The sequence below is a fragment of the Paralichthys olivaceus genome, chromosome 7, assembly GCF_024713975.1.
Source record: "Paralichthys olivaceus isolate ysfri-2021 chromosome 7, ASM2471397v2, whole genome shotgun sequence".
NCBI classification, from domain to species: Eukaryota; Metazoa; Chordata; class Actinopteri; order Pleuronectiformes; family Paralichthyidae; genus Paralichthys; species Paralichthys olivaceus.
The window spans coordinates 4,224,874-4,251,046 of record NC_091099.1 but is presented as its reverse complement, the minus strand read 5'-3'; the positions used below and the strand labels follow the sequence as shown (position 1 = coordinate 4,251,046).

Sequence of the window (26,173 nt, the reverse complement as noted above, 5' to 3'; positions counted from 1 at the left end):
AGGAAGTAGACTGTTGATGCCTTCAAGTGCTTCTCCAAAGTGCCGAAATTTTAGCTTTTCATCAAAGGCATCGAGCGGAACGAGGAAACAGATCAAAGAGACTTTTGAGAGTGATGCAAAAGATTTAAAAAAAAAAGATACATATAAAAATATAAACAAACATTTAAGAATATTCTAGTTTGGTTGTTAACATTTTTTTATTTGTGCCCTTTATCCATTTTTCTTTACTTATTAAACTATGTCCCCTTTGTTTTACGGAATCATGCGCATTTAAAAACGCGAAGCCCTAAGCCCTTTTTCCTCATGGAACATTTCTGTTTAGGCACAGTCTCCTTCCACGAGGACCTGGAAGTTGCAGGTAGACGCAGGCGGAGCGCGCACTCGTTTGTGGCCACTTGCTTTGAGATCACACGCGCGTCAGGGACGAGAGAGAGAGAGAGGGAGGGAGGGAGGGAGGGAGGAGAGAAACACACACACACAAACACACACACACACACACATTGAGCTTCATCTATCGCGGTGGGTCACTTAATCTGAGCCATTTGGAGCCAGAGGCGACCCGGAGCGCACAGGAGCCGCAGCCAAGGATCAGATCATCACAATAAAGATCAGCGGTGATAATCACACAGAGCAGCAGCAGCACATTGCTCCACACAGGGAACACACACACTCACACACACACACACACTAACACTCACACACACACACACTCACACACACGCTCAGACACGGAAGAGGGTTGAGTGAGAGAGGAGGCTGAGTGAGCGGAGGACGCACAGAAAAGTTCAACTTCTTCTTCTCACCGGATCGTTTTTTAGAGACACAACCAAACAGGACAGAGAGAAGCGGAGGTGAAGACTGAACCAGGCTGGAGACGATGCCGCGGGTAGTTCCGGACCAGAGGAGCAAGTTTGAGAATGAGGAGTTTTTCCGCAAGTTGAGCAGAGAGTGTGAGGTGAGTCTGTCTCCAACACACTGGCTCCATTCACTCACACAGACACACACACACACACACACACACGGCGGAAATAAAGAGAGAAGAAGCAGAGAAACATGCGGACTGAAGTCTGCTTATAATTCACTTCGTCCATTTTTATTCTAACAGATAAATAAAACCCTAAAAATCAATAATCCAAAATAAAAGTTTGTTTCCGGTGAAATCTCCTGATGAGAAACGCACCTTTCATCCTGATTCTTTGTTTGACTCTTTTTTTCTTTTCTTTTTTTTAAAAAAAAACCTTCTTCAATTGAGTTTTTCTGTCACTACTTTGCTGCTGTGTGTATTTTTCTAAGAAGGTTCCACTAAAAGCACAAACGCAGGATGATGCCTTTGGCCTGAAACATTGAAATTCTTGTGGCTCATCTTTCAAATTACACATCACAGCATCCACTCACTGTCACACAGCCTCAGTCCACAAACACACGTTGTTCAACTCTCTATACAACTGTGTGTAAAAGTGTTTTCCTTTGTGTCTTTTCCGTGTAGATTAAATACACGGGGTTCAGAGACAGGCCCCATGAGGAGAGACAAGCTCGCTTCCAGAACGCCTGCAGGGACGGACGGTCAGAAATAGTGAGTCCACTCTGCTTTGTCTTTTTGAAGTTTCCAAAGAGAAGACTGATCACTGATCAGTTACTCTGCACAAAGACAGAAGTCCAGTCATTGTGTGCATGTGTGTGTTCATGAGGATGTCCACAATGACACAGACAGACCTCACACGTCTAATCCCCTCTGTCCTCTTTGTTGTGGGAACTTCTTGGCTTCTCTATGATTGTGTAAGCTCTCGACCTTATGTAAATGAGATAATGCATGTTGTGATTTGATGCTGTACATTTTACGAATGGAATCAGATTTATCGATTTATCGGTTGGGCGATAAAAATCGACCGGTATGAGGCTTTAAGGGACGCATCGGTATCTATGATTATGTTTGCTGAGGTGAAAACTTGTATTTTATAGAATAAACAATGCAGAAAAGATGTGAGGATATTTTAATATTTCCGGTTAAAAAATGTGGTTATTTTCTTAATTTAAGTTCTATATATTTGCTGGTATTTGTGTTTTCTTTTTATTTATATTGATTTATAATGAAGTTTAATGTTAAACTGGAAAGTATTATATAATTTCTCTGTCATAAGTGTTTGATAACAACATTTAAGGAATAATCACCTATTTTTAATCGGACAATTCGTCCGTATTAGGAGTATTTTACTTAGTGTCAGCCCTCAGAAATCCTGATCGGTGAGGTAGTAGTACAGATATTTTGTGAGAAGTAACATCACTGAAGGAAAATAATGAAACAAACTTCTCCTCAAGGTTGTCTCATTTCTATCATGAGAACAGAGCAATCAGCTCAGTTTGTGCAGCACTACAGTGTGTGTGTGTGTGTGTGTGTGTGTGTGTGTGTGTGTGTGTGTGTGTGTGTGTGTGTGTGTGTGTGTGTGTGTGTGTGTGTGTGTGTGTGTGTGTGTGTGTGCGCAGCAGGAAGTAGACGTGTTATCAGACAAGCAGACCCACCAGGCTTAACTTCACTCACAGACTCATCACTTCTTCCCTGTAGATTGTGCAGCTGCCGTCATCATCATCACTTTGTTTTGCAGTAACACACATTAACATGTGTTAAACCGTCTGTGCTGACAACAAACTCTGTCAGAGCTGTAATTTGGGGCCTAAATTTGTTCACCTGAAGTAAATATCACCCGTCACGTCTAATTTTGGTAAATTGACAACATGTCATAGGAACGATCAACAACGGATTTCTTTAAAGTGAACAGATTAAGACAAAACAACACCCCTGCAATAAACACCATGAACTGTTACCATCCTATTTTCTTCAGTATTAAAAATACCGAACCTTTATGCTGAGCTGTGTTTTTCATACGTGATTTATCGGACACATGATTGACTGATTAATAATCGAGGGAAAAACCACAACACCACCCGATAATTAAAATAATCGTTATTTTGCAGCCAGATTTTTTGCTTGGGCTGCGAGATGCTTCGGTGTTGACTCAGAGCTGAGGTCTGACTCTGCGCCGCGTCACACCACATATATGAAGGAGCAGCCATGTTGCGGCAGGAGATAGTTTGTTGTCACGCAGCTTAATCGTCTCCCTTCAGTTCCAAACCACACTCGTGTGCAGCCACGTTTTTCAAGCGCAACCGGTCGCTCGAGCCCGAGGTGGATGTGAAGAAATTAAACTGAGCTTTTATGTCCAATAAAAACACGATGGTGTAAAATATATTCAGGAATTTCTCTAAGGTCCATGAATGATATCAGCAATACGAACAGCCGTGTTTATCATTAGCTGCTCCACAGAGGTTATGTTGTCATCACTGTTTGACGGTTCGTCTTTCTGTCAGCAGGATTGTGCAAAAAATGATTTTGTTGAAACTTGGTGGAAGGATTGGTCAGAAAATAACTTATTATCTTTTAATGTTGATCTGGATCAGGAGGCAGATCCAAGATTTCTTTCACTTTCTTTCACATTGAGAGATTCAAAGCACAAACTTCCACCAAAGCCCAACAGTCTTCTTATCAAACCACATTTAAAGTCACCGGATCTGGATCTTTATTTGTCTGAGGACCAAATATCAGTTTCCTAAATATTTCTTTAATGAGGAAATTGTGAAAATGTTGAAAAAAAGCCTTTTATCACAACGTTAAAGAAGGTGAAGAAAATCCTTCATCGGTTCCCTGACCCGGATCTGCACTTTAATTTCATCTGTCCTCTCCTGACCAATTTGTCCTGTAATATTTACGTAATCTTTACAATCGAGCTGACAGAAGCTGATTCCTACACATTTTCTTTCACTTAAGTTTGTCTGATTTGAACAATACATCATCCAACGTCAATAAAAGTAGTTCAGAAAACTACTTCTTATTATGTATTTGACTTATTTCCACCACTGATGAAAAGAAGCATTTGTGTTCAAAACATTTTAATATAACGTGTGTGTGTGTGTGTGTGTGTGTGTGTGTGTGTGTGTGTGTGTGTGTGTGTGTGTGTGTGTGTGTGTGTGTGTGTGTGTGTGTGTGTGTGTGTGTTTATTCACTGACCTCCACAAGTGCGGCTGAACCTGTTTGACCTTTTTTTTGTTTTGTTGCAAAAAAAAAAAAAAACCCAAACCGCTGGGTGCAGTGTTTGCGATGAGCAGTGTATAACTTTAAAGCGAGTCCGTACACATTCATATTATCATTATGTAATTACTGTAGGCTCACAGTGTTTGTTTGAAACTTCCTAAATCATGTCCTTGACAAAGGGTGAGGCCGGGCGAGAAGCCTCCAGGCTCCTGGCACAGACGCACACAAACACATGGCAACTTCTGCCGTCTTAGTCACCCGCGAGGTATTTTTCACAAACATGCTGTCATCATCGCCGGAGGGGGGAGGAGGGGGGGAGGGGGAGGCTACATCTAGATTTACCATCTTTTAGTGGGACATGATGCGTCTGTGTGTCTGTGTGTCCGTCCATCTGTCTGTCTGTCCTCACTGTATTTATAAGCCTCCTCTGCTGTGAGAATGGAGATTTTAATGGTTTGACGGCAGCTGTGACATCATGTCGCTGATTTAACCATCGGCCAGACGCCGCTAAAAGTCCTTCTGCTATTTTCATGGCCGGCGCGAACAAGTATCAGACACAATGAGACTCACACACGCAGCTCTCAAGGATCACTTCTGTTTTTATAGACGAGACAGACTGACACAAAAACAAACAAGCAGCGAATTGCGGTTGGCTTATCGACCGAACGCTGAATTTATCCGATGTTTTTAAAGTCGTCCTTCACTCAAAGATGTTTTCTGTTTATTAATGAGTCAGTTCGACGTTCGTGCAGAGACTGACACTAACGGGACGTTTCCACATTCCACCTGGACGAAGACTGAGAGTTTCTCTGTGCTCACCTAAAATCTGACATCAAAGCCAGTTTGGAGGAAGTGATGGTCGGAAGTATTTGCACAGAGATTTGAGTTTTAATGATGTAGGAGGCGTCTCGAGTCGAGAAGTTAAACTTTTTTATAAATGAAAACTATTTGCACCTTTAGCGAATCTGGATTTTTCATGGGGGGAATGGAGTGAGTGTGACTTTGAAGTAGTTAATTGAACTTTTATTGTGAGAAAAAAAAAAACAATGCAGACACTAATTAGCATGTATTTTTATATATATATATATATATATATGCCATAAAAGACGTCTGGACATCTTTCTTGTCCCCATAGACAAAACTTATTTAAAGTTATGATGACAGATGACTAACACAATTTTAATCATATAACTTTATTTCTTGTCTGTAGAAATAGCAGATGTGCAAGTTAAGGACAAATGATTTGCAGGTGAAACCCGTTAAGTAAATAACTTAAAGAGCTCAGGGAAAAAAGACTGAACACTGAGTCTTAAATAGTCTTTAAACACTTAATACTGTCAACATATTTATTTTCCGCCTTCGTTAGTTAAAGCAAAAATGCTGTAAAAATAAATAGATGCACTTTACGTCTTCATACTGAATATGCTGCATGGTTTTTGCACGTTAAATATAAATAACATGTGGTATGTCTCGTTTTAGAATAAATGTATTAAATATATAAACCTTGTATTTCAGTCTTATCCTCTGCATTATATTGTTATGCGGTTGTGTTAGTACTTTATCACGTAAAATGAAAGTATTCTCCAGTTTCTAGGAATCTGGAAACATCGCACACACATATTTGTGGCTGGAATCACAGGGCGACTCTAAAATGCTCAGGATTGATTTGATAAATGAGACAATAATTCAAAGTAAATTTTCTTCTGCTCAGCTCATTAGAGATGAGTCACTTTCTAAACTACTATTGATTTTCATGCTGCGCTGTGTCTCCCTCTCTCTCTCTCTCTCTCTCCCTGTCTCTCTTTTTACTTCCTTTTATTTCATTTCCTTTCCTTCTTTTCTTTGTCTTCTCTTCATCTCACTTCCATTGCCTTTCTCTCTCTCTCTCTCTCTCTCTGCACTTTCTTTACATTCATCATGCCGTCTTTACCGATATTGTCCGGTTTCCCCTGGTCCCTCTTCCTCTTTTTTAGTTTCTCTCTGCTTCACTCACTTTTGCTTTCTCCTCCTTTGTCTCTCTGTTTCCCTCCATCTCTCTCTCTCTCTCTCTCTCTCTCTCTCTCTCTCTCCTCCCTCAGACTCTCCTTCCCTCTCTTTCTTTTCCAGCAGTAGTAGGCAGCAAATTGGTATCAGATGGTTGTAATCCAATACTTCAAATACAGCAGAAACGATGACTCGGTTGTTCTCTGAGCTCTCCTTTCAGTGTGTGTGTGATCGTGTGTGCTCATGTGTGTGTGATCGTGTGTGCTCATGTGTGTACGTGTGTGTGAGACGTTTTCTTCTTTGTGTGTCCATGTACACACTTAATAATTTTCAGCTTTCTCCCTCCCCTTTATTCCTCTCTTCTTCCGCTCTGTGTTGCTCTCTCCTTCATCCAGTGTTTCTCTTGCATGCTCTCTCTCTCTCTCTCTCTCTCTCTCTCTCTCTCTCTCTCTCTCTCTGATGGGGAACAGATTTGACAGGGTGCATAATTCATATGCTTCTAGCTTCAGTCGCGGCCCTAATGCCCTTAGTATTGATCTGTCCCAGCAAAGACAACACAAAACACACACACACACACACACACACACAACACAAAGACACACATGCATTAAAAAAACAGCCATTTCTAACTTGATTTTCTGTCTCTCTGTAATTCATTGCTTTCTGACTGTAATAGAGAAATGCATTCTATTGATTTTATTTATGTTTCTCTGTGTGTGCTGCACAGACGTTTGTGTGTGTGTGTGTGTGTGTGTGTGTGTGTGTGTGTGTGTGTGTGTGTGTGTGTGTGTGTGTGTGTGTGTGTGTGTGTGTGTGTGTGTGTGTTTATCTTGAGAGAGTCATTTTACAGAAATCAGAAAGCGAGTAAAAGCTCCATTATGATGTGATTACATGTGTGTGACGGGAGCAGGGCAGGAGTTCACTCTGAGCTTTTGTTTTAAGAAGAGAGCGGTGAGACCGAGAAGAGACTGAGGGCGGTCGGTTTGGAGAAAGGAGGGAAAAAAAACAACATTTATGTCAACTTTGTCAAATTTAAACCATTCCAGACCCATTTAAGATATTTAAACTTATTCAAACATTCAGTCAGGTTTGCAGCAACCATCTGAAAACGTTTATTTGAAAGCAGTATTTCAGAATCTTGAAGTTCTGCTGCAACTTATAGCTTCTATCAGTTCAGTATATTATCTCCATAAAGATGGATGACCTTGCGAAACAGAACATTTCTAAAAATAATTTTTCAGATCGAAGCGGTTGAGTTTACTTTTACGGAAGTTTGAGTCAAACGCCCCAAAATTGGATATTTCCCATAATGCAATTCCACTATAATACTTCATTAGTCCTTTATGAAGCCAAAATACTCAGTGTGGGTGCGGCCATCTTTGTGGGCTTGACCAGTCGTGAGTCATTCTCAGCTGTCAATCATAATGTTTCACCCTGTTTTTAAAGCAACAAAAAAACATCAGTGTGATAAGAACTCATTTAAATGACAGAAACCAGCTTGTGGAAAACTTTGACGTCTATTTTGACAAATGTCCCATCTGTTAATGTGGAGGAGGTGACGTTCATGACCCTTTACTGCAGCCAGCCACCAGGGGGGTGGTACATATATTTTGTTTTAAACATTGACTTTTATTTGTCTAGTGACTAAAAATACACTAATGGGATTGCGATGATGTCACGCTTGTGTTTGTTTTGGAATAACTGACTTGTACGCTTCCCCCCCCCTCTCTCTCTTTCTCCAGGCCTTTGTAGCTACAGGTACCAACCTCTCGCTCCAGTTCTTTCCAGCCAACGTGCATGGAGATCAGCGACAGGTTCCCACAAGGGAATATGTTGACTTTGAAAGAGAGACAGGAAAGGTAGGACGAGTGCAAGACATCCACACACCCTCTCAAAGACACACACACGTGACGCACACACACATTGCTCTCTGTTTCCCCTCAACTGTTGCAAAGGCCACGCAGCCTGAGTCGCAGCAGACAGACGGTGAAAAGAGCTATTGTGGTTAAAATCAAAAAACATCTTCCGTCAGTCATGTGACCTTGGTTCATTCCAACTCGATGTTTGACAGAAAATAGCATTTGCAGAAACACGTCCGTCTCTTCCTACTCTTTTGCTTTCTGTTCCTCTTTCATTTCAAGAAATGAAAACGAGTCCAACACAGAGACAAAAAAAAAACTTTGTGTGTGTGAGTTTAAGAGTAAAAAATCGTGAGCGTCATTCTCCTGATCACACGTGTGAGTCCGACATGTACGTCTCTCATTAAAGCTCACAGCTCTGGACAGAAGGCAGATTATTGTCGGGGGGGGGGGGGGGCATGTTGAAGTAAAGGGTGCAATTAATCTTGATCACTTCTCGTTCTGCATTTAGTGTCATATGAGTGTGACGCTATTACAACACACAATCGTACAGAACCACATGAAATCACTGCTGAACGGATCCAGGATTTTAAAAAAAACATTTCAAAACAAAGTGAAACAACTCAAAGAGCTCAGAGGATGTTAGTTTGCTGCTGTTGTCACAGTGATGTCCACAATACAGTGGAGCTGCTGCTGTGTTTATGTGTATGTTAATTGTCTCCCCTGGCGCTAAGTGTGTGCCTGTGTGTGTGTCTGTGTGTTTGTGTGTGTGTGTGTGTGTGTGTGTGTGTGTGTGTGTCAGACGGCCCTCCACGGACACTGGCCAGCTGAAATGAATGCCGGCTGGCAGCTCATTAAAAATGCATTCTGGGAGAATCAATAGACCTCCGTGGCCCAAGGCTGACGGACTAATCTCTCACACTGTTAATTATTTAACACAAGTGCTCTGATAGTTGGTAAAGGTGTGTGTCTGTGTGTGTGTTTATAGGTGTCAGACAAAGACAAAAAGAATGCGCGTGTGAGTATGTTCGACAACATCATCTTCTTTGTCACCTCAATTATGCTAGTTTTAATGAGGCTAGCAGTTACACACACACACACACACACACACACACACATCTGATGATTCTTATAAACATCTCTGTCATGTGCTCTTTTCATCCACAATCATCTATTGAACTGAAAAACAAAAGTCATGCTCCTCACATGTTTTTTCAATCCTCCTCCAAACACTGAGTCACAAGTGTAATGTTTCACTCGTACTTCTTTGTGATATTTTTTTAAATCCTTCTTGCATGAAACATGAAACATGACAGGCGAGTGCAGGATGTTTTTTCATGAGTGCGCTGCACTGTGAAAAGAAGTTGAGACAAATTCACTCAGCAGCAGAGCCAGTGCAGAGCCTCTAATTGTTTGTTTAGTGTATATTTTTAACACACACACACACACGCCCTGCTACTGCCACCTCTGGACCTCCCTGCAGAATACAACTGTCAGACCAGGGCAGAAATCTTGTGTACGTTGCAACTTCTTCTCTTAATTACTGTCGCTGCGCACACACACACACACACACACACACACACACACACACACCTCATGCATGGGGATAGTTTGAGCTTCTGCAACACAAAACAAGTTTTTATTGTGTATTCTATAGAACCTAAAACTGTTTAATGTAATGTTAAAAGTAATACGTTTTCCCTGTTTGAATTTTTCGCTATAAATATGATTAAATGACCATAACTGAGAGATAAACTGACGAGGGACAGAGAAGGATGAGACGGTAGCTCATGAGCTGTGATTCAGACCCAAGCTTTAGTCCTGGCCCCGTCTTTCTTTATTTTTATTACTTTCCCCCCACATGTTTTCTCTCTCTCAGATTCCCCTGCTTCTTCCTCTGTTTATTATTCTTGTGGCATTTAATGTGCACGTCCATGCTGCACGTCTCTCTCCTCCATCCCTCCCTTCTTCCCTCTTTCCACTCCTTGTGTTTTTCTGCACGCATCCTCGTTCCCACCGTGCATCCCCCTGCTCCCTCCATCTATCGTCTCCTCCCTTGTTCATTCTCATCCCCCCCTCCTTCCGTCCCTCTCTCCCGCCTTCGTTTTCCAAACACAGACGGTGCCAAACCAAAAGGGTAGCGCAGCCAGGTTGAACTTGGCGGCTAAATATACTGTGTGTGTGTGTGTGTGTGTGTGTGTGTGTGTGTGTGTGTGTGTGTGTGTGTGTGTGTGTGTGTGTGTGTGTGTGGAGGAGGGGGGTAGAGTAGAAGCACAGTGCTAATGGGAGCCAGCTGTGGTGAAGGTTAATTTTAGTGCTAGCTGCTAACTTGCTAGCAAGCATTAACCCTGTACTGGACGTGAATTGTTGCATCGACGGCCTTAGATCCAACAGACTGAGGTTGTGTTGTTGTGTGTGTCTGCGATGACCCTTTATTTGGGTCAAAGAACCTCACGTTAACACAATAACACAATCAAACCGACCGACTGAGCTTGTGAGACCAGCAGCTCTTTGTTCTGTGAACTAGAACTACTGTCTTTACTCGATGGGCAAAAAGGTCATTTATGTTAAAATCGCACCAATGATGTCTTTTATTTGCCACTGACAGGTTCAGACACTTATTAGACAAGTGTCCATTTAGTTTTCGCCAAATCAAACTGGTGATACCCTTCATTACAAAATTATGGCGGCACGCCATTTTCTACTTTGTCCCGCCACAGTTTAATAATGAACCAAAAACATTTCATAACAACATAAGAGCACCCTGGTGGTTGAACTAGTTTCTGCATCTAATAGCTGTGTGCAGAGCTATGTGCCGCATGCTCACACTATCGTCCATAAACTTTTACCCATCCACGCAGACGGTCACACCTCAGGGTTTCAAAGAGCAGTTGTGCATATACCCGTTCATTTATCTCTCTCACATTTAAGTAAGTTTACCATTTCACTCTGACATTCATGCGCATGCACGTGCACTGCCCCGCTACCACCGTAAATCATAAATAATTTCATGCAGTTAGTTTATTATATTAATAAAACATTTTCTTTAGTGAGTCACTTTTGTCATCACTCATATGCGTTTTCCTGTAGTTCTTATAAAAGTTTGTTCACTCTTCGTGGCCACTCTCCCTGTGTCCTGAAGGAAGAACTGATACTGGTCACTCTCACTCTCTTCAGACGTTAACCACTGATGCTGCGCCTAATGCACCACAGCTTTTTTAAATAGGTCCAAATAAAGTGAAGTGAACTTGAGCGTGGAGCGCTTCTGGTGAAACATGTTCAACTGATTAACATGTCAGCAGCAGCTACTGCTGATTTTCATTATGCTCCCATTACATTTTCACTTAAGTGTCAAAGTGAAGGGAACTTAACCGAGCCGACTGTTCTGGGCACAAACGTTTTTTTTAACCAGGAAAACACGTCGAGATGTGGTTTGGAAACTGTCTCCGTTCAAATCGTCTGCTGCTGGAAAACTCAAATCTGAGGATGTGACTTTGGACAGTGAGATTAATAATAATAACAATACTGGTAACCCACAGGAATCAGGTTTGGAAGGTAGTCTCTATGCATATGTGTGTGTCTCTGTGTGTGCATGATGGTGTGTGTGTAAGTGTGTGTGTGCAGCACCGCCCCTGCATGCCGATGAGACGACGGCGCCAGACTGACACATGCAAGTCTACACACAAACATATAAACAGTAAACAAGAGCGAACACAGAGAGAAACGAGTGAAAAGAGGCAGAAAGAGACAAAGAGACATTAGTGGTCATGTGGAGGAGGAGTGAATGTGAAGCAGATGACGGTCTTTCAACTATATGATGGAGGAGGGGAGACTGCGGGGGGGGGGGGGGGAGTTCAAAAAGCAGAACCGAGAACAGAAACACACACGTGCAGAGATTCATTCATTCTCAATGGTCGGTATCTACAACGTTTATCATCTGCTTGTCAATTTTTCTTTTAGAGTTTTTATCTTGACCATTAAACAGCTTCAATAATCTGCAAGAACAAAACATGATGTGAATTTTTTTTAATCCATCATCCGGTAAAAACCCTCACGCACAGAGACCTTAGCATTGTTGATTGATTATATTGGTTAAACCTGAAATTATACATTTTGGTGATTTACATTTTGTCATTTCAAAAAGTTGTTAGGCCAAACAAAGTTTTCTTGGCGTAGTTCATTCTTCACACATTTAAATGCACATAAATATAAGTGACTGATGTTTCTGGCACCTGAAGAGTCTAAATCTCAACCTCCCTCTGGCAGCTAGTTGCTAACATTGGGCCCAAGATCAATGCAGCCTCAGCTCACAGAATCAAACTAATTCAAAACAACTAACTTAAGTCCAGTAATCATGTTCTGTCATTTAAATAATTGAATCCACTGTTAATATAATCACTCTGAGTTTGATCACTTTAAGGGCTTGATAATCATGAAGTCTTTTAAACCATATTTTCGGTTTGTTGCCTTCAAATTGATTTGTCATTTCCCAGCTTCTATTTGCTCTCCACAGCATATGATTAGATACCGTCATTGTCCTGGTGGATGAAATAAATTAGAGTTAAAGAATTGGCAAATATGGACACAGCTGGGAACTGGGTAAATATGTTACTGTACAGTGCAGCTCCACACCTAGAACAAACTTTACTCTACAGGTCGGATCAAACACTAACAAGAAGTTAGTAAAAACTATGGTTCATCTATTCAACCACCTGTACAACACTAGACCCTGAGTGTTCAGTGTCATAGGATTAAGTTGTTCCTGTTTGCAGTCTAGCAGGTTATGATGTTGTGTTTAAACATGGCGGCAATTTCTTCATTCTTTATTAATGTTCATTAAAATTCTTCAAAACTTTGACGGCAGTGAAATCTCTCTCTCTCTCTCTGTCTCTGTCGAACACACAAGCTCTAAAATGATTCCTTATCTGACGTCTGTATTACCCTCTAATGTATTCATCAGCTTCAACCCTCCTCCTCTGTCACATGCATATCCACTTCAAGTGTGTGTCTGTGTTGGTGAGTGTGTGTCTGTGTGCGCTGTGCAGTGTGTGGTGTTATGTTTCCCTTTGAACGGAAGCTATGCCATTAGTGCGTGATTTGTCAGTGACATCATCAAAGCCAGGCCACTAATTGGTTCCCTCTGCTTCTGCTGCTGTTCTGCATTCGACCGCCTGTGTGTTTGTGTGAGTGTGCACGTGTGTGTGTTTGTCTTGTGGATTGTGATTTTCATCTTGTGTGTTCTGAGTGATTGTTTGCTACATTTCAGTGCTGCGTTTCTAATTTAAATAAGTATACATTTCTTTTCCTAGTCTCCCTGAAGGGACGTTCATGAACGACAAAACTTCTTCCCTGTAACACACACACACACACACACACACACACACACACACACACACACACACATTGTCTGTCTCCTCCCACAGAGTCATATTTACTGCTCCAGGCCTCAATTACCACACCCACTCCCATAATGCACTGCAGCAAACATACAGACAGGGTGCTCTGTTTATATGCTCTATGTGTTGGCATCATTTTATGTCCGTGTGTGTGTGTGTGTGTGTGTGTGTGTGTGTGTGTGTGTGTGTGTGTGTGTGTGTGTCAGTATTGTGAAGAAAACTCGAGCCACAAGATTCAGACAGAAGCCTGCCGAGCCGTCAGTCCGGTGTGAAATCCTGCATGTGTGTGTCAACTTCATTCCTCTATTCTTAGTCCGTCTCTTCCAGTAACTGTTTGCTGAACTGCACCAAAGTACACAACACAGTTCACCTGTGAGGACGTGGACGTGTGTGTGTGTGTGTGTGTGTGTGTGTGTGTGTGTGTGTGTGTGTGTGTGTGTGTGTGTGTGTGTGTGTGTGTGTGTGTGTCTGTTCGTGGGTTTAAAAGGCCAAATCATGTTTCTCTCCCCTCGTATGTCTCAACAGCCGTAATGGCCGTCCCTCCCTGAACCTTGATGGTGTTTTAATGAGTCAAAGTGAACAACATATGAGACATGAAGATTTGAGCTCCCGTCTCCAGCGTTAAAGTCCTGCTCTTTGTCCATACGACAATTTGGGGTTTGACCTCTTCTGTGAAAATTATAGTGAGTGCCACAAAAGTCAGCAGTAATTTACAAACAAAATCAAAAACAATTTAAGATTGTTAACTTTAATTTCATTGAGTTTTGTGTATTTTGGAGCTTACATTCGATCTTTAGTGCAACTGTCTTCTGTGTGTCTCTCTCTGACTCTCTGGCTGCAGACAGAGCTACCAAACCAATGTGTGGATTTGCATGATATTTCCATGTTCGTGAATGTCACGGGAACAAACTGTGGCTATTGGTCCTCCTGCGCTCACAGAAACTTTGCATGGCAAAAACTCACATTATGTGTCTGCAGGCAGTTAGAGGCTCAGACGAGGCAATGGAAACACGAACTGCCAGTGAATAAAATATTTTTACAAAAAGAAAACACGTGACACGACAAAAGTTTTTCAAAAGTCTGAACAAAATTAGTCTGTCTCATTGCGACACCGTCATGAGGCTTTGTTTCTGTTCAGTTTGACACCTGTGTGTTTCATGTTGATTTGCAGCCATTCTAATTACAGGGTGGGACGTTAGAAGAAGAGAGAGTGATCATGCAAAAGGAGAGCACCGTGCTATTATACTTGCTCCGAGCAGGTGGTGTGTGTGTGTGTGTGTGTGTGTGTGTCAGACAATAGGCCAGAGGAGAGGACGTTTGGCTGCATTCATTCTGGGATTAGGAACAGAAGGCCGGTAACGTGCTTTACCTCCACCTGCTGCTGTCACACCTGACACACACACACACACACACTGATTATAGCTTCACACTCTGACCCTCTTTTTTCTAGTGATTACTAGTTATTTGTCTGCTTCAGGAACAACTACTTTTATTCAGGGTTTTAATGTGTTTTTCATGTTGCACCAACAGACTATTAAGTAAATTGTTCAAATGTGACTGGGACCACATGAGAGTGGTGTTGCAAAATAATATTTTCCCCCGTGATGTGGTCACAGTGACTGATACTGTAATCTATGTCCTCCTGCTCTTTTCTCTCTTCTCTGTTCCCAACAGAGACAGACAGACAGAACGACAGACAGACAGACAGAAGGACAGACAGGCAGGAAGAAAGAAAGAACGAAAGAAAGAGTATGAGTTGTCTGTGACTGGCTTCTGACTCAGACACATGCACAGAGATTTATTGTGTGAATATCACACACCCAGATTTTAAGAGATAGATTTCATCTTTAATCTAAATAATCCACACACACACACACACACACACACACACACACACACACAGTTACTGTGACATTCATTGATGTAACATTCTTATGGATAATAACATAATTACTGCTCTAAATCATTTGGTGTCTCCAGCTGAGAAACACACACTCACACAAACAAGAAAGAAAGAGGGAGGAATTTAAAAAGAAGAATACTGACATCTTTTGACGTCTTAGCTTTTAATTTGAGTGTGTGTGTGTGTGTGTGTGTGTGTGTGTGTGTGTGTGTGTGTGTGTGTGTGTGTGGGAGAGACAGACTGTCACATTTCACAAGGGTGAAAACACAGATGCCCATTGTGATGGTACACCTCACGGGTGCTTGTGTGTGTCTGTGTGTGTGTCTTTGTCTGTGTGTCTGTACATGTGTGTCTGTGTGTGTGTGTGTGTGTGTGTGTGTGTGTGTGTGTGTGTGTGTGTGTGTGTGTGTCGCAGTGGGCGGTTGTGCTGACTAGATGGTTGGCAAGAGCCTGAATGAGAGTCACTGTGCCAAACCATCCCTTTACATCTGTGTCACAAAGTCTCTGCCAACACACACTCTGCCTCTCTCTCTCGCTCTCAAACACACACACACACACACACACACAGACACACACACAGTGCAGGAAGCCCTCACAGTCGCTCTGAGAGTTTCACATCAGAAGGGAGAGATTTGATTTGCTGACACTCTGGAGCGTATCAGTGTGTGTTTATGTCTCGAATTGAAGAAAATAAGATCAAGCTGACAATTCGAAAAAATCCCAATTCACAAAAGTGCAAACACTCACTCTTCAGTGTATAAGAGTAATTCACAGTGATCCACAGGCTGCAGCAGGCCAGACATTTGCAATCGACAAAATTCGATTTTGCCATTTTAGTATAATTTCACCTGGTTTAGCTCGAACAGTGAAACAACTCGGTTGGGAAAAAAAATCCTCCAAATTTAGGCCGTGATGTTTTGCAACACTCGCATTGTGTTTGTCACGGAACCTCGGAAACATGTGACGCACAAGACTGTCGACAAAAACACGATCTAAGTGTTCGGAGCAGAATCACAGGACAAACTGACGTGAGGACACACAACGTGCACGACAGATATGTGATGAAATGAAACATGAAGTGTCACAGCGAGCTGCTGCCGGGTCACCACGAGGTGGTCGTTAGGCGTTAACTTCTCTACTGCACTCAGTTTTAAAGTGAGTCTAAATTTCCACTGCATTTCACCCGGCTTGTGTTTCTCATTCACTCACTGTGTGTGTGTGTGTGTGTGTGTGTGGGTGTGTGTGTGTGTGTGTGTGGGTGGGTGGGTGTGTGTGTGTGTGTGTGTGTGTGTGTGTGTGCGCAACCCCCTGGTAAATGGATGTGGGGGTTGACATGGTTCTCTCTCAGAGGAAGTCTGTGGTTGGGCCATTTCTACATATTTTCCCCTCTCTCTCTCTCTCTCTCTCTCTCTCTCTCGCTCTCTTCCTTCTCACACACACACACACACACACTCACAGAAAAACATTCATGCGAATAAACACAAAAAACCCACAGTCTCTTGGGGTGCGGTCTCCCCTGCAACCCCGGTGCAGTGTGGGTAGCTGTGGTAAAAAAGAGAGACTGTCCAAAAATAGCCTGAGTAAAAATGCAGGAACGTGGCGATCGGCCGGTGTCACACAGAAAATTCTACTCATCTCTGTGTGTTTGTGTGTGTGTGTGTGTTTTGGGGGGAAGTGTTAGACTTTGTTAATTAACTCCTAAATACTTGTTTGCTCTGATAAAAATACCTAAAACTTTTTACCCTGGGAAAAAAATGGAGTGTCTCATCTTCACGGAAATTAGTGTCGTGGGAAAGAAGAAGACTGAGAGAGAAAGAGAAGAAGAAAAACAGCAGATTACATTTTTAGTTATTCCCTCAACATTTAGTCTTAAATCACAAATGGAATGCAACTAAATGAAAAAGTCTCTTTACTACTTTTTGGCCATTTCAGACAAAATACTAATTTATTATATATCACCTTAAAAACTAATTTGGAAAATGTGTTTGCAGATAGTTGCTCATTTAAACATCCAGCAGATCTGGAACAATGTCTCTGTATGTATTTGGAGTCATATACTGATACTGTAATATTGATTAATTGATTGATTATTAAAATATTGGATGCAAAACAGTGCTTTTTGAGTTACCTGGATAAGACTCAATTACCCAGGTAACTATAAGTAGAGATACGTTTTCAATAACTAGAATATCACTCAGTAGAGCGCGTACCTCCGGCAATCAGTCTCCTCATCAAACCATTTAGATTTGGATATTTCACACACTCAGACACGTCAAATCAAGATTTTAAAAAATTGGCAGAATTAAATAATTGTTTGGCCTCCCCCTGCATGCTGCTTATGAACAAATAAGATGGTCGTTCAGATGTTAGATACTGGACTGTCAAGGTCACGGTTGAGATATCTTTAAATAAAACAGAGCTATGCTGCCACAAGCTGTGTGGAAGTTGATTTAAGGGCATTTTATGTATTTTGAAATTGTTCTAAGACTGGTGTGTTACCTCCGGAGAACATTCAATCGCAGCTTCTCTCCCAGAACAAAATATAATTTATTGTCCCGACAGTTAAGTTAAATCCACATTGCACCAGCGTGGATTAACCTCCAGACGTTCTGGCAAATCTAAACAGAGGAACAGTTCTGTGATCCCACTCATGAACACATTCCCCTCGGCTCAGGAAAACACACACAGACATGTACACACTCACATACTTGGTGGTTACACTGCAGCCGTCCTGGCAAAGAGCCACAGCCATGTAACATAACCAGGAGAGCAGAGGGAGACAAAGTACGCCCGACCCTCCTCCGTCTGTCTGACTGAGCTGCTCTTTGTGCTCGAGGAGTTGAAGGTTGTTCATAGAATATAAGTGAAATCCTTTTTCTCCCTGTTGTCTCTCACACACAAGACAAAATAGACGCCACACAAGGTCAAAGAAGACAAACACGGCTTCTGACCGATAGTGATGCCGTCCTCTTTTTGTTATTGTCAGATTTAACCGAAGTAAGAAGAGAACCGAAACTATAAACACATGTATTTTCAATTAATCACAAAGTGAAAAACGGGAACGACAGGATCATTATCCAAGGATAAGAAGATAATCGTCTTATATTTCTTGGAAATATTTCCACCACCGTATCAGACCCTGAGCAATGGCTATAAAAATGAAGGCGCACATACAAGAAGTAAATTGGTCTGAGGCACATGATATTTAATTTTGATCACTTTGCCTCGACCCAGTCCAACACACACTCTCACATCTTCACTCCAGCAATCGATTGTGCCGGGCGAGGTTCTGACGTAGTTGGTGGTTTTTCTCATTCTTAGCAGTCACAGCGAGGGGGGGGCACACAGAGCCTCGTATTATTCTGGAGGAAGAGCCGAGCGTCTCTCACAAACTCTGTGTCATATAATTAAGCTGCTGCTCCTGCTTTAGGCGAATGTATGATCAATGTACGGACAGTGTGTGTTTTTGTTTTTTTTTTACCCGGGGTCATGAGAAGCAGAGAAAAAGTCCCAGTGTGATTCTGAACAAGTCAAACATCAGATTTATTTTCAACAGAAATCATATTAACACTTTAGATTAAAAAGAAAAAAAAGAAAAGAGGAGCAGGATTCTCAAACCTACAAAAACAGCAACTTCATTTAGAATCAACAGAACAAATGTCTCACACAGGATCATAAGACTGATAAACAAAGATGGACGAATTGACAGTTTCCCAAAAGTGAAGCCAACATGTCACGCACCACCTAGTGGATGGCAGCACTATAGGTCATTTAGCCCTGCCTCCTCCATGTTAGTGGATGGTAGTTGTTATTATACTGACGTTTGCTCAAGTGTTCATTTGTACTGTAACTTAGTTATTTGATGTTATTAAAACTGTGGCTCCAAATGAGCAAGATAGCAGCGTTTGTATCTGGGATATGTTGTTGATATCTGGATGGTGAGATGAAGTAGAAGAAGACAAGTCGTCCATCTTGACACACACAGTCTTTGCTTAGTGCCGTTTTTTTAAATGTGTTGCAGTACTGACAATAAAGTACAGCGCTGCAGGGATGTAAAAAATAACTGTAGCTGGCATCTCTCTCTCTCTCTCTCTCTCTCTCTCTCTCTCTCTCTCTCTCTCTCTCTCTCTCTCTCTCTCTCTCTGCAGGTCTACTTAAAAGCCCCTATGATCTTGAATGGGGTGTGTGTGATGTGGAGAGGCTGGATCGACCTACAGAGGCTGGATGGGATGGGATACCTGGAGTACGATGATGAGAGGGCACAGGTAACACGTCTTCTCACATTATGTGTACGCTCAAGAGACAGAGCAAAATATACTCAACGTCATCCTGTCGCCTCGGTTTCCTCTTAACAGCTTGGTTGTTTCCAGAGCGTAACAGAAATACGTTTGTGGTTTTAAATCTCACAAACGGCCGCACCTTAGTTTCACATCTCATTGAGAAAGAACAGGTCAGTACGCCAATGTTCAGGAAAGCTGTGAGTGAGCTGGTGTGAGATTCATCACTGGAGATTTGGTCCTTGGTGCAAACCCCTGGATCATCTGGCGGCATCGGGGTGATCGCCTGCACCCGCCAGCTCACTCTTCTCAAACTCTAGAAAAGTACGATTCCAGTGTCCAAGTGTGAACGAAGATACGGAAAATGATTTAAGCTAAAAAGATCATTGGAAATGTCGACCTGGTGCATTTCCCTGTGGATTGAGCTTTTTGATGCTGTCGCATTCTTTATAAAACACCTGAATCATTTAACGATCAAAAAGACATGGAAATCTCACTTTGTAAAATAAATTGTGTGCTTGTATCTTTGTGTGTGTGTGTGTGTGTGTGTGTGTGCGCAGCATGAGGACGCTTTGGCTCAGGCAGCTTTCGAGGAGGCTCGACGCAGAACCAGAGACTTTGAAGACAGAGACCGATCACACAGAGAGGATCTGGAGGTGAGCGGGCCTGGGACTGTTCTCTCCTCCAAACCCAGTGGAGTGTTTCTGTGTAGCTCCAACTGAAACTGGACAGATCCGTCACGGACTTGCAAAGCCAACCTCAAACTGTATTTCAATTTTGCTGCAATATTCTGATATAGGAAAAATACACTGAGACCTGAGGAGCAGAATTTCACTTCAAGTCAAAGTGTAATGACAAAAGACTGAACTCTTCTCTCTAACCACACCCAGCAGTGACGATTCAGTGTTGCTCTGAACACACTCTGATATTCTGCATCACTGGAGGTCAAAAATAACAGGAACATGAAATGAATGAATAATTAATGCATTATTTCACATTTCTGGGACATTTTTTATGTTTAACAAATGGGAACCGACGACAGTTCAGCTCATTTTTCATTTAAATGTAGAAATCGGTTATATAAAGTTATTCCTGTCACAAATGTCTATGAGCCTTGGCAGACCACTGTAAGCAGAGGAAATTGTAGGTTTGCAGGTTGGCTTTGCAAGACTTGATTTAACCAACTGGAAATGTATTATTCTCTGATTTACAGAGAAATAAAAGAACATAGCATCACATATGCAGCTTGTCTGCAGTTTGTAACTTGCAGCCAATAAGGAAAATGGTTTTAAATGAATTTAGCTGATGGAAATATATATGGTTTAATGGTAAATATAATATATTTAAACAAGACTCAACAGTGTTTTATTAAAGCCACAGAGTCAGATTTCCAGTTTGATCTTCTTTCCTTAGTGCTTAGGGTTGTGTGATGTGTGGTTGTGTGCATCAGTAATTAAATGGTAGGTTTAGTGCATGATCAGTTTGACGATAAATCTAATTTGATAATTGATTTGATTTCAGTTTAATAAGCTACTGAATGACTGGTTCAGTTTTTGTCAGGTGTCCCAGAAGCCTCGAGGGGACGTAGTTTACTGACTTTGTGCCAGATTTAAGTGGAAAAGTGAAATAATGATTGTTCAAATGAGGAATTTGTTCTAATTTCAGTTTCTAAATTGCATGTTTGCAATGATCATTTACCAGTGATACTGTTTGCAGTGTCTTATATATAGATTCAGTAATTTACATGCTATATATACGTTTGAAATTTATAACCGTCCCATGTGCATTTCAATACTCGAGACAAACTTCCCAGCGAGGCTTCTGGGAGATCAGTGACCTCCTTCCTAAGACGACGCCCAACGAATGAACCCCAAATTGTTTATTTTTTTAGGACCCTGTGGTTTCTAAAATCTGGGACTGATGACACACAGACAGACAGACAGCCAGCAGAAAGGAACAGGGTCTGTTTCCTTCATTTCTCATCATCTGTCACACTTTCATGCACTAAACCACCCTGTGTGTGTGTGTGTGTGTGTGTGTGTGTGTGTGTGTGTGTGTGTGTGTGCGTGCGTGTGTGTGTCTGAGAGGGAGTGAACAAGTGTGTGTCCACCTGTTTGATTTATATGCGTACATTCTTGTGTTTGTCTATTATTTTCTGTCTGTGACCACAAGTATTTTCACAAATGAGGTGCGTGTTTGTTACCGTGCGTGTGTGTGTCAGTGTGAGTGTGTGTGTTTGTACATGTTTGTGAACGTGCATGCTTTTCTAATGTATTCAATGACATAATATCCACTCCCGCGTATTGTAATGCGTGTGACAGAATCAAAGGGACGAGATGATTTCATAGCTCACTTGGGCAGTTTGCACAGTTACACACACACACACACACACACACAAACACACACACACACACACACACATCAAGACCTACCACAGCTTTGCAGCACATGGTCCTGCTGAAATTAGAGAGTGAAAGAAAGGCAGCACATGAAGAGCAGAGGGGGGGGGGGGGGGAGAACTTTCATCTGACTAATCTCATGTTTCCTCCCCGAGGCTCTCGGAGGAAAAAAGGAGAAAGAAAGAAAACCTTGTGTCTCCTGCTGAATCAATATTAGCGCCGCCACCGCTATCTTTTAAAAAATCACATCGCTTTATCTCACATGTAAAAATACATCAAAGGATGGAAACCACCCGTCAGTTCAGGTTGTAGTCTGGTCCCGTGCATCACAGACATGACTTAACTAAAGTTCACCTGAACGTCAAGGTACCAGAACAGGTCCATTTTTATACGTATTTGATTTCTTCTTGAGATATTGAGCTATTTTGAAGGATGACTCTACAGCGCCCCCTACATGTATATTCAAGGTGTAGAAAGTCATTAAAAGTCTTTTACTTTCAGAATTTTGAGTTATGACAGATTAACTCCCCGTGAGTTGAAAATAGTTTTGTTTGGCGTCATCAGAGCCAGATGTTCTTAATTAAAATCCATATTTAATCTTCAATCTTAAGCTGTTGTCTGACCTTTAATAAACAGAGGCCGTGAACTTGTTGTGTATTTGACCACAGAAATAAACAATGACAAAATAATCAGCAGAAATATTCATGTTGTCTTGCAGATAGTTAGACGTGTTACTGTGATATTTGTCTCATGAGGAGAAGCTTCTTTGGGTGTGACTGAAGATCTTCGCTAAATTACTGCTCAGATTCAGCCTCAGCATTTCTGTGGTCTGAGCTCCATCTCTCCTCCTGCCTCTCCTTCTCCCTGACTCTCTTCATCTATCTATTTATCTCTCCATAATTCAGAGGAGCAGCGAACATCCTCTGTCTGTTTGATAGAAGTCACAACCTCACGACCAAATCTGCGTCGTCTTCGTTCCATCAGTTATTTTCCTACTCTACAGTTTAAATGTGTCACATGTGATCTGTTATAAATTAAATATAATAATCAGGTTGAGAAGAAGAAATGCAGCAAAAATAGCAGAGACAGTAAGATGATTTTTCTTTATATTTCAAAAAATACTATAGCATCATCATTTTAGTATAGTTTATTCTTCTGCACATAAAAGGCTTTCACTGATATACAGCTTGCGGAGTCTCATATTCAGATTTAACATTTTGAGCCGACATTTGTGTAGCAACACTCAGAGGTCATGATTTAGCAGCCAACAACCGTTGTCTTTAAAAAGGTATAGTGCCGTATAATGGCGTCCTGCAGTAACAGAAGTCACACTTCCTCTGCGTGTGTAGTACTGATCTGCACGTCGATCTACACGTCCTGTTCATTGACCCGTGACTTGGGCAGGTTTGAGTCAGCTTTCTAGAAAACAATGAGGTTTGCTTTCAAAGTATGCAATAGGCTGAACTGCATGCAACAGTGATAACTAGTCCCCTCAAAGGACTTATTCAGAGAAGAATTATAAATGGGCAAGAATGCAAAGTGAACCATAGAAGTGAGTTATGTGAGCGATGCATGTGTTGTGAGGCATTGCACAAATGTGATGGTGGGCGGAGAAGTGGACTCTGACACAAATTTGCAAATGAGACCCGACATTTTCTAGTCTGCATGGTCGGTACCTGGATCTTTTTTTGGTGATGCATTTGATTCTTATGTAAATAAAGATGGACGATGTGTCTCTACTTCCTCCCGCTGCACAAACGTGAAGCAAAATGGCTTCACACTAATCAAGGAGTGGATCCGCAGAATCAAGGTCCCGGCAATACACGTGTTTGACCAATCACGAGTCAGCTGTCGATTAGGTTTCAGAATCACATAACAAACCATAAATACACCGAAAACACTTGAACCGACGTCAGTGGATAAGAAGGAAATGATGGAAAAAATGTATTTGACGAATATTTAGCTTTTTGTTTTGGCCCATTCACTAACATGGAGGAGACACAATTTAATTTACTTTCACGTCAAAGCATTTTATTTTATTCCGAGATGCTGTTGCTTGTGCGACCCCTAGTGGCAGGGAATATTGTGTATTGATAACCTCGCTCTCTAATCCACATTTAAAACACTGATAGGAAGATTCCATCACTCTTGACATGTAGCGGCACATGTAGGTTTTCTTTAAGATATATTTATGTTGTTTTTTCCGTGTGGCTGTTGAATGAATATAAAGATGTTTCCCTCTCGATTCCTGAAGCCTTGTCATTGTGGCAGATAGAACATTTTTCATCCAAAAGCAGCAGATATTCCAGTCACTGAAGGTCAGAAGGTGCCTGTCAGAGTGATGGATGGAAAAGCGATAGATCAAGAAGAAATGTGCCTTTTAACTCTCTCTCTGTCTCACACACACACACACACACACACACACACTCCAAAGTGCTCCGCAGTAAGAGATTTGGTGGTGAATGATGAGCTGGCACTGAAAGCATTAATATATCATTAGTATTGATCGCAATCAGACCCCCTGCTTTGAGAGACACACACACACACACACACACACACACACACATACACACGCACATACACATGCACATGCACACACACATTCACAGACACTTTCAGATACTCTACAGGCACATATGAGCACAAAATCGCAGATAAGCAAATCTGGTCTACATCACACACACACACACACACACACACACACACACACACACACACACTCTTCTCCAGTATTGAGTTGTGGTGAGGAGCCCTATAGTGGCCCTGCAAGCTTCCATCTGTGTGTGGATCGATACTGAAAGCTCCTCTGTCCTTATGATTAGCAAAGACCACTCCCTTCATTTCTGCAGAAAACTTGGATTCTGTCTTGTCCGTCTCAAAATAGCATGTAATCGAGAGAGTATAATGTAAACTGACAAATTACCATTTGCTAAAACAAGCAAGTGAAGTTGTAAATCTTCTGGTGTGCAGAAGCGGAGCACGTGATCCGAGGGAGAAAAGCGTGAAGTGAAACTGAAGAGTCCTTTTTCTCAGCAGTTAGTTTAACTCGTCAAACGTGGGTGTAGCTAATCACATCATTATCACTTGTTAATGTTATTAGTTCCACCAGGAAAAAAAAAAGCTCTGACGCTGACAAAGATATAACTTAGAAACATTTGTTCCGAAAACAAATTCAGTTAAAATCATCATTATAACATTTAAATTGTTAGTTTTTTCCAAGGCTAAAAAAAGAGAATAGCTAAATCAAACTATTTACCCATGAAAATATTTAGTCGTTTTTCAGTTCACTTAAAGCAACACTATGTAATTTTACTGAGCAAGAGCGCCCTCTTCAGCCACATGTGGTGATTCATTTAGTGTCTGTAACGGAGCTCGGACACTGAAACATAACTGAATGGTGGATATTACCCATGATCCCCAGCTTTCTTGAACCAGAAGTCAGAATCCACCAAACTCTGCTGGTTTCCTGCAGAATATTGGAAATAAACTCTGGTTTTCAATGACTTCTACATCGTTTTAACTGATCTATGGTTCAGCTTTACTCTTCAACTTGCTGGACCTGATTCTGACAATTGAAGCTGCTGATCAGTCAGTTGCACACTTCTCACAGCAGATTACCCACTCACCAAAGTGACATAGAACAAGAACAGACATTCAGGGTGAAGGAAGTGGCTCCATTCTCCATATTCCACATCACTAAACTCTCAAACTAATCTTGAAGCTGCTATTTTAAGGTGAAAAAGTTGCATCGTTTTTCTTTCTTTCTTCTTGCACCGGCTCTGAAATTTGCCCGCGAACATGCTGCAGAATCATCCATTATGAGCGCAGGCACACGGGGAGGACCACAAATGGTGCTGTACTGAGGAAACTCATTGTGACGCCACTTTCATCCAAAATCCAGTCGCTCTAATTGAGCCACACATGAATATTTGATGGCAGCAGTTTTGATAAAGCTACAGAAAGCTTTCCAGAGGAGGCAGACAGAAACTGGAGTCAGTCTGGCTGCGAGGAGTCAAAATGGTAGCATGACATACTGTACGTGTGTCTGTGTGTCTGTGTGTGCGTGTGCATGTGACTGTGTGTACGTTGCTATTACCGTGAGTCATTGAGATGACACAAACTACATTCCAGTTGAACTAAGCAACCCCTTTACTATCTCTGTCTGCATTTCTGTCTGCTCTGCTCTCCGCTTCACCTCTGCCCACACTCTCTCACCTCTCCCTCCGTTTCTCACCCCGTTCCCCCTTTTGCTAAATTCTCCCAGCTATCACT

At 41.7% G+C, this 26,173-nt stretch overlaps 1 protein-coding gene across 11 annotated transcripts in view; it reads left to right on the top strand.

Moving 5' to 3' along the window:
- Window positions 1-461: 461 nt before the first annotated feature.
- cbfb (core-binding factor subunit beta) overlaps window positions 462-26,173 on the top strand; it is a 31,133-nt gene continuing 5,421 nt past the window's right edge. For 2 of the 11 annotated variants that reach the window (XM_069528703.1, XM_069528702.1), the window contains exons 1-7: window positions 462-614; window positions 819-955; window positions 1,487-1,573; window positions 7,810-7,926; window positions 8,915-8,944; window positions 19,374-19,490; window positions 20,063-20,158. In XM_069528703.1, coding sequence (XP_069384804.1) covers window positions 878-955; window positions 1,487-1,573; window positions 7,810-7,926; window positions 8,915-8,944; window positions 19,374-19,490; window positions 20,063-20,158 — 525 coding nt within the window. In that variant the 5' untranslated portion in view covers window positions 462-614; window positions 819-877. Of the gene's footprint in view, window positions 615-724; window positions 956-1,486; window positions 1,574-7,809; window positions 7,927-8,914; window positions 8,945-19,373; window positions 19,491-20,062; window positions 20,159-21,393; window positions 21,464-26,173 lie in introns of those variants that run through there. The other 9 variants (XM_069528711.1, XM_069528713.1, XM_069528704.1 and 6 more) reach the window with 6 other exon arrangements.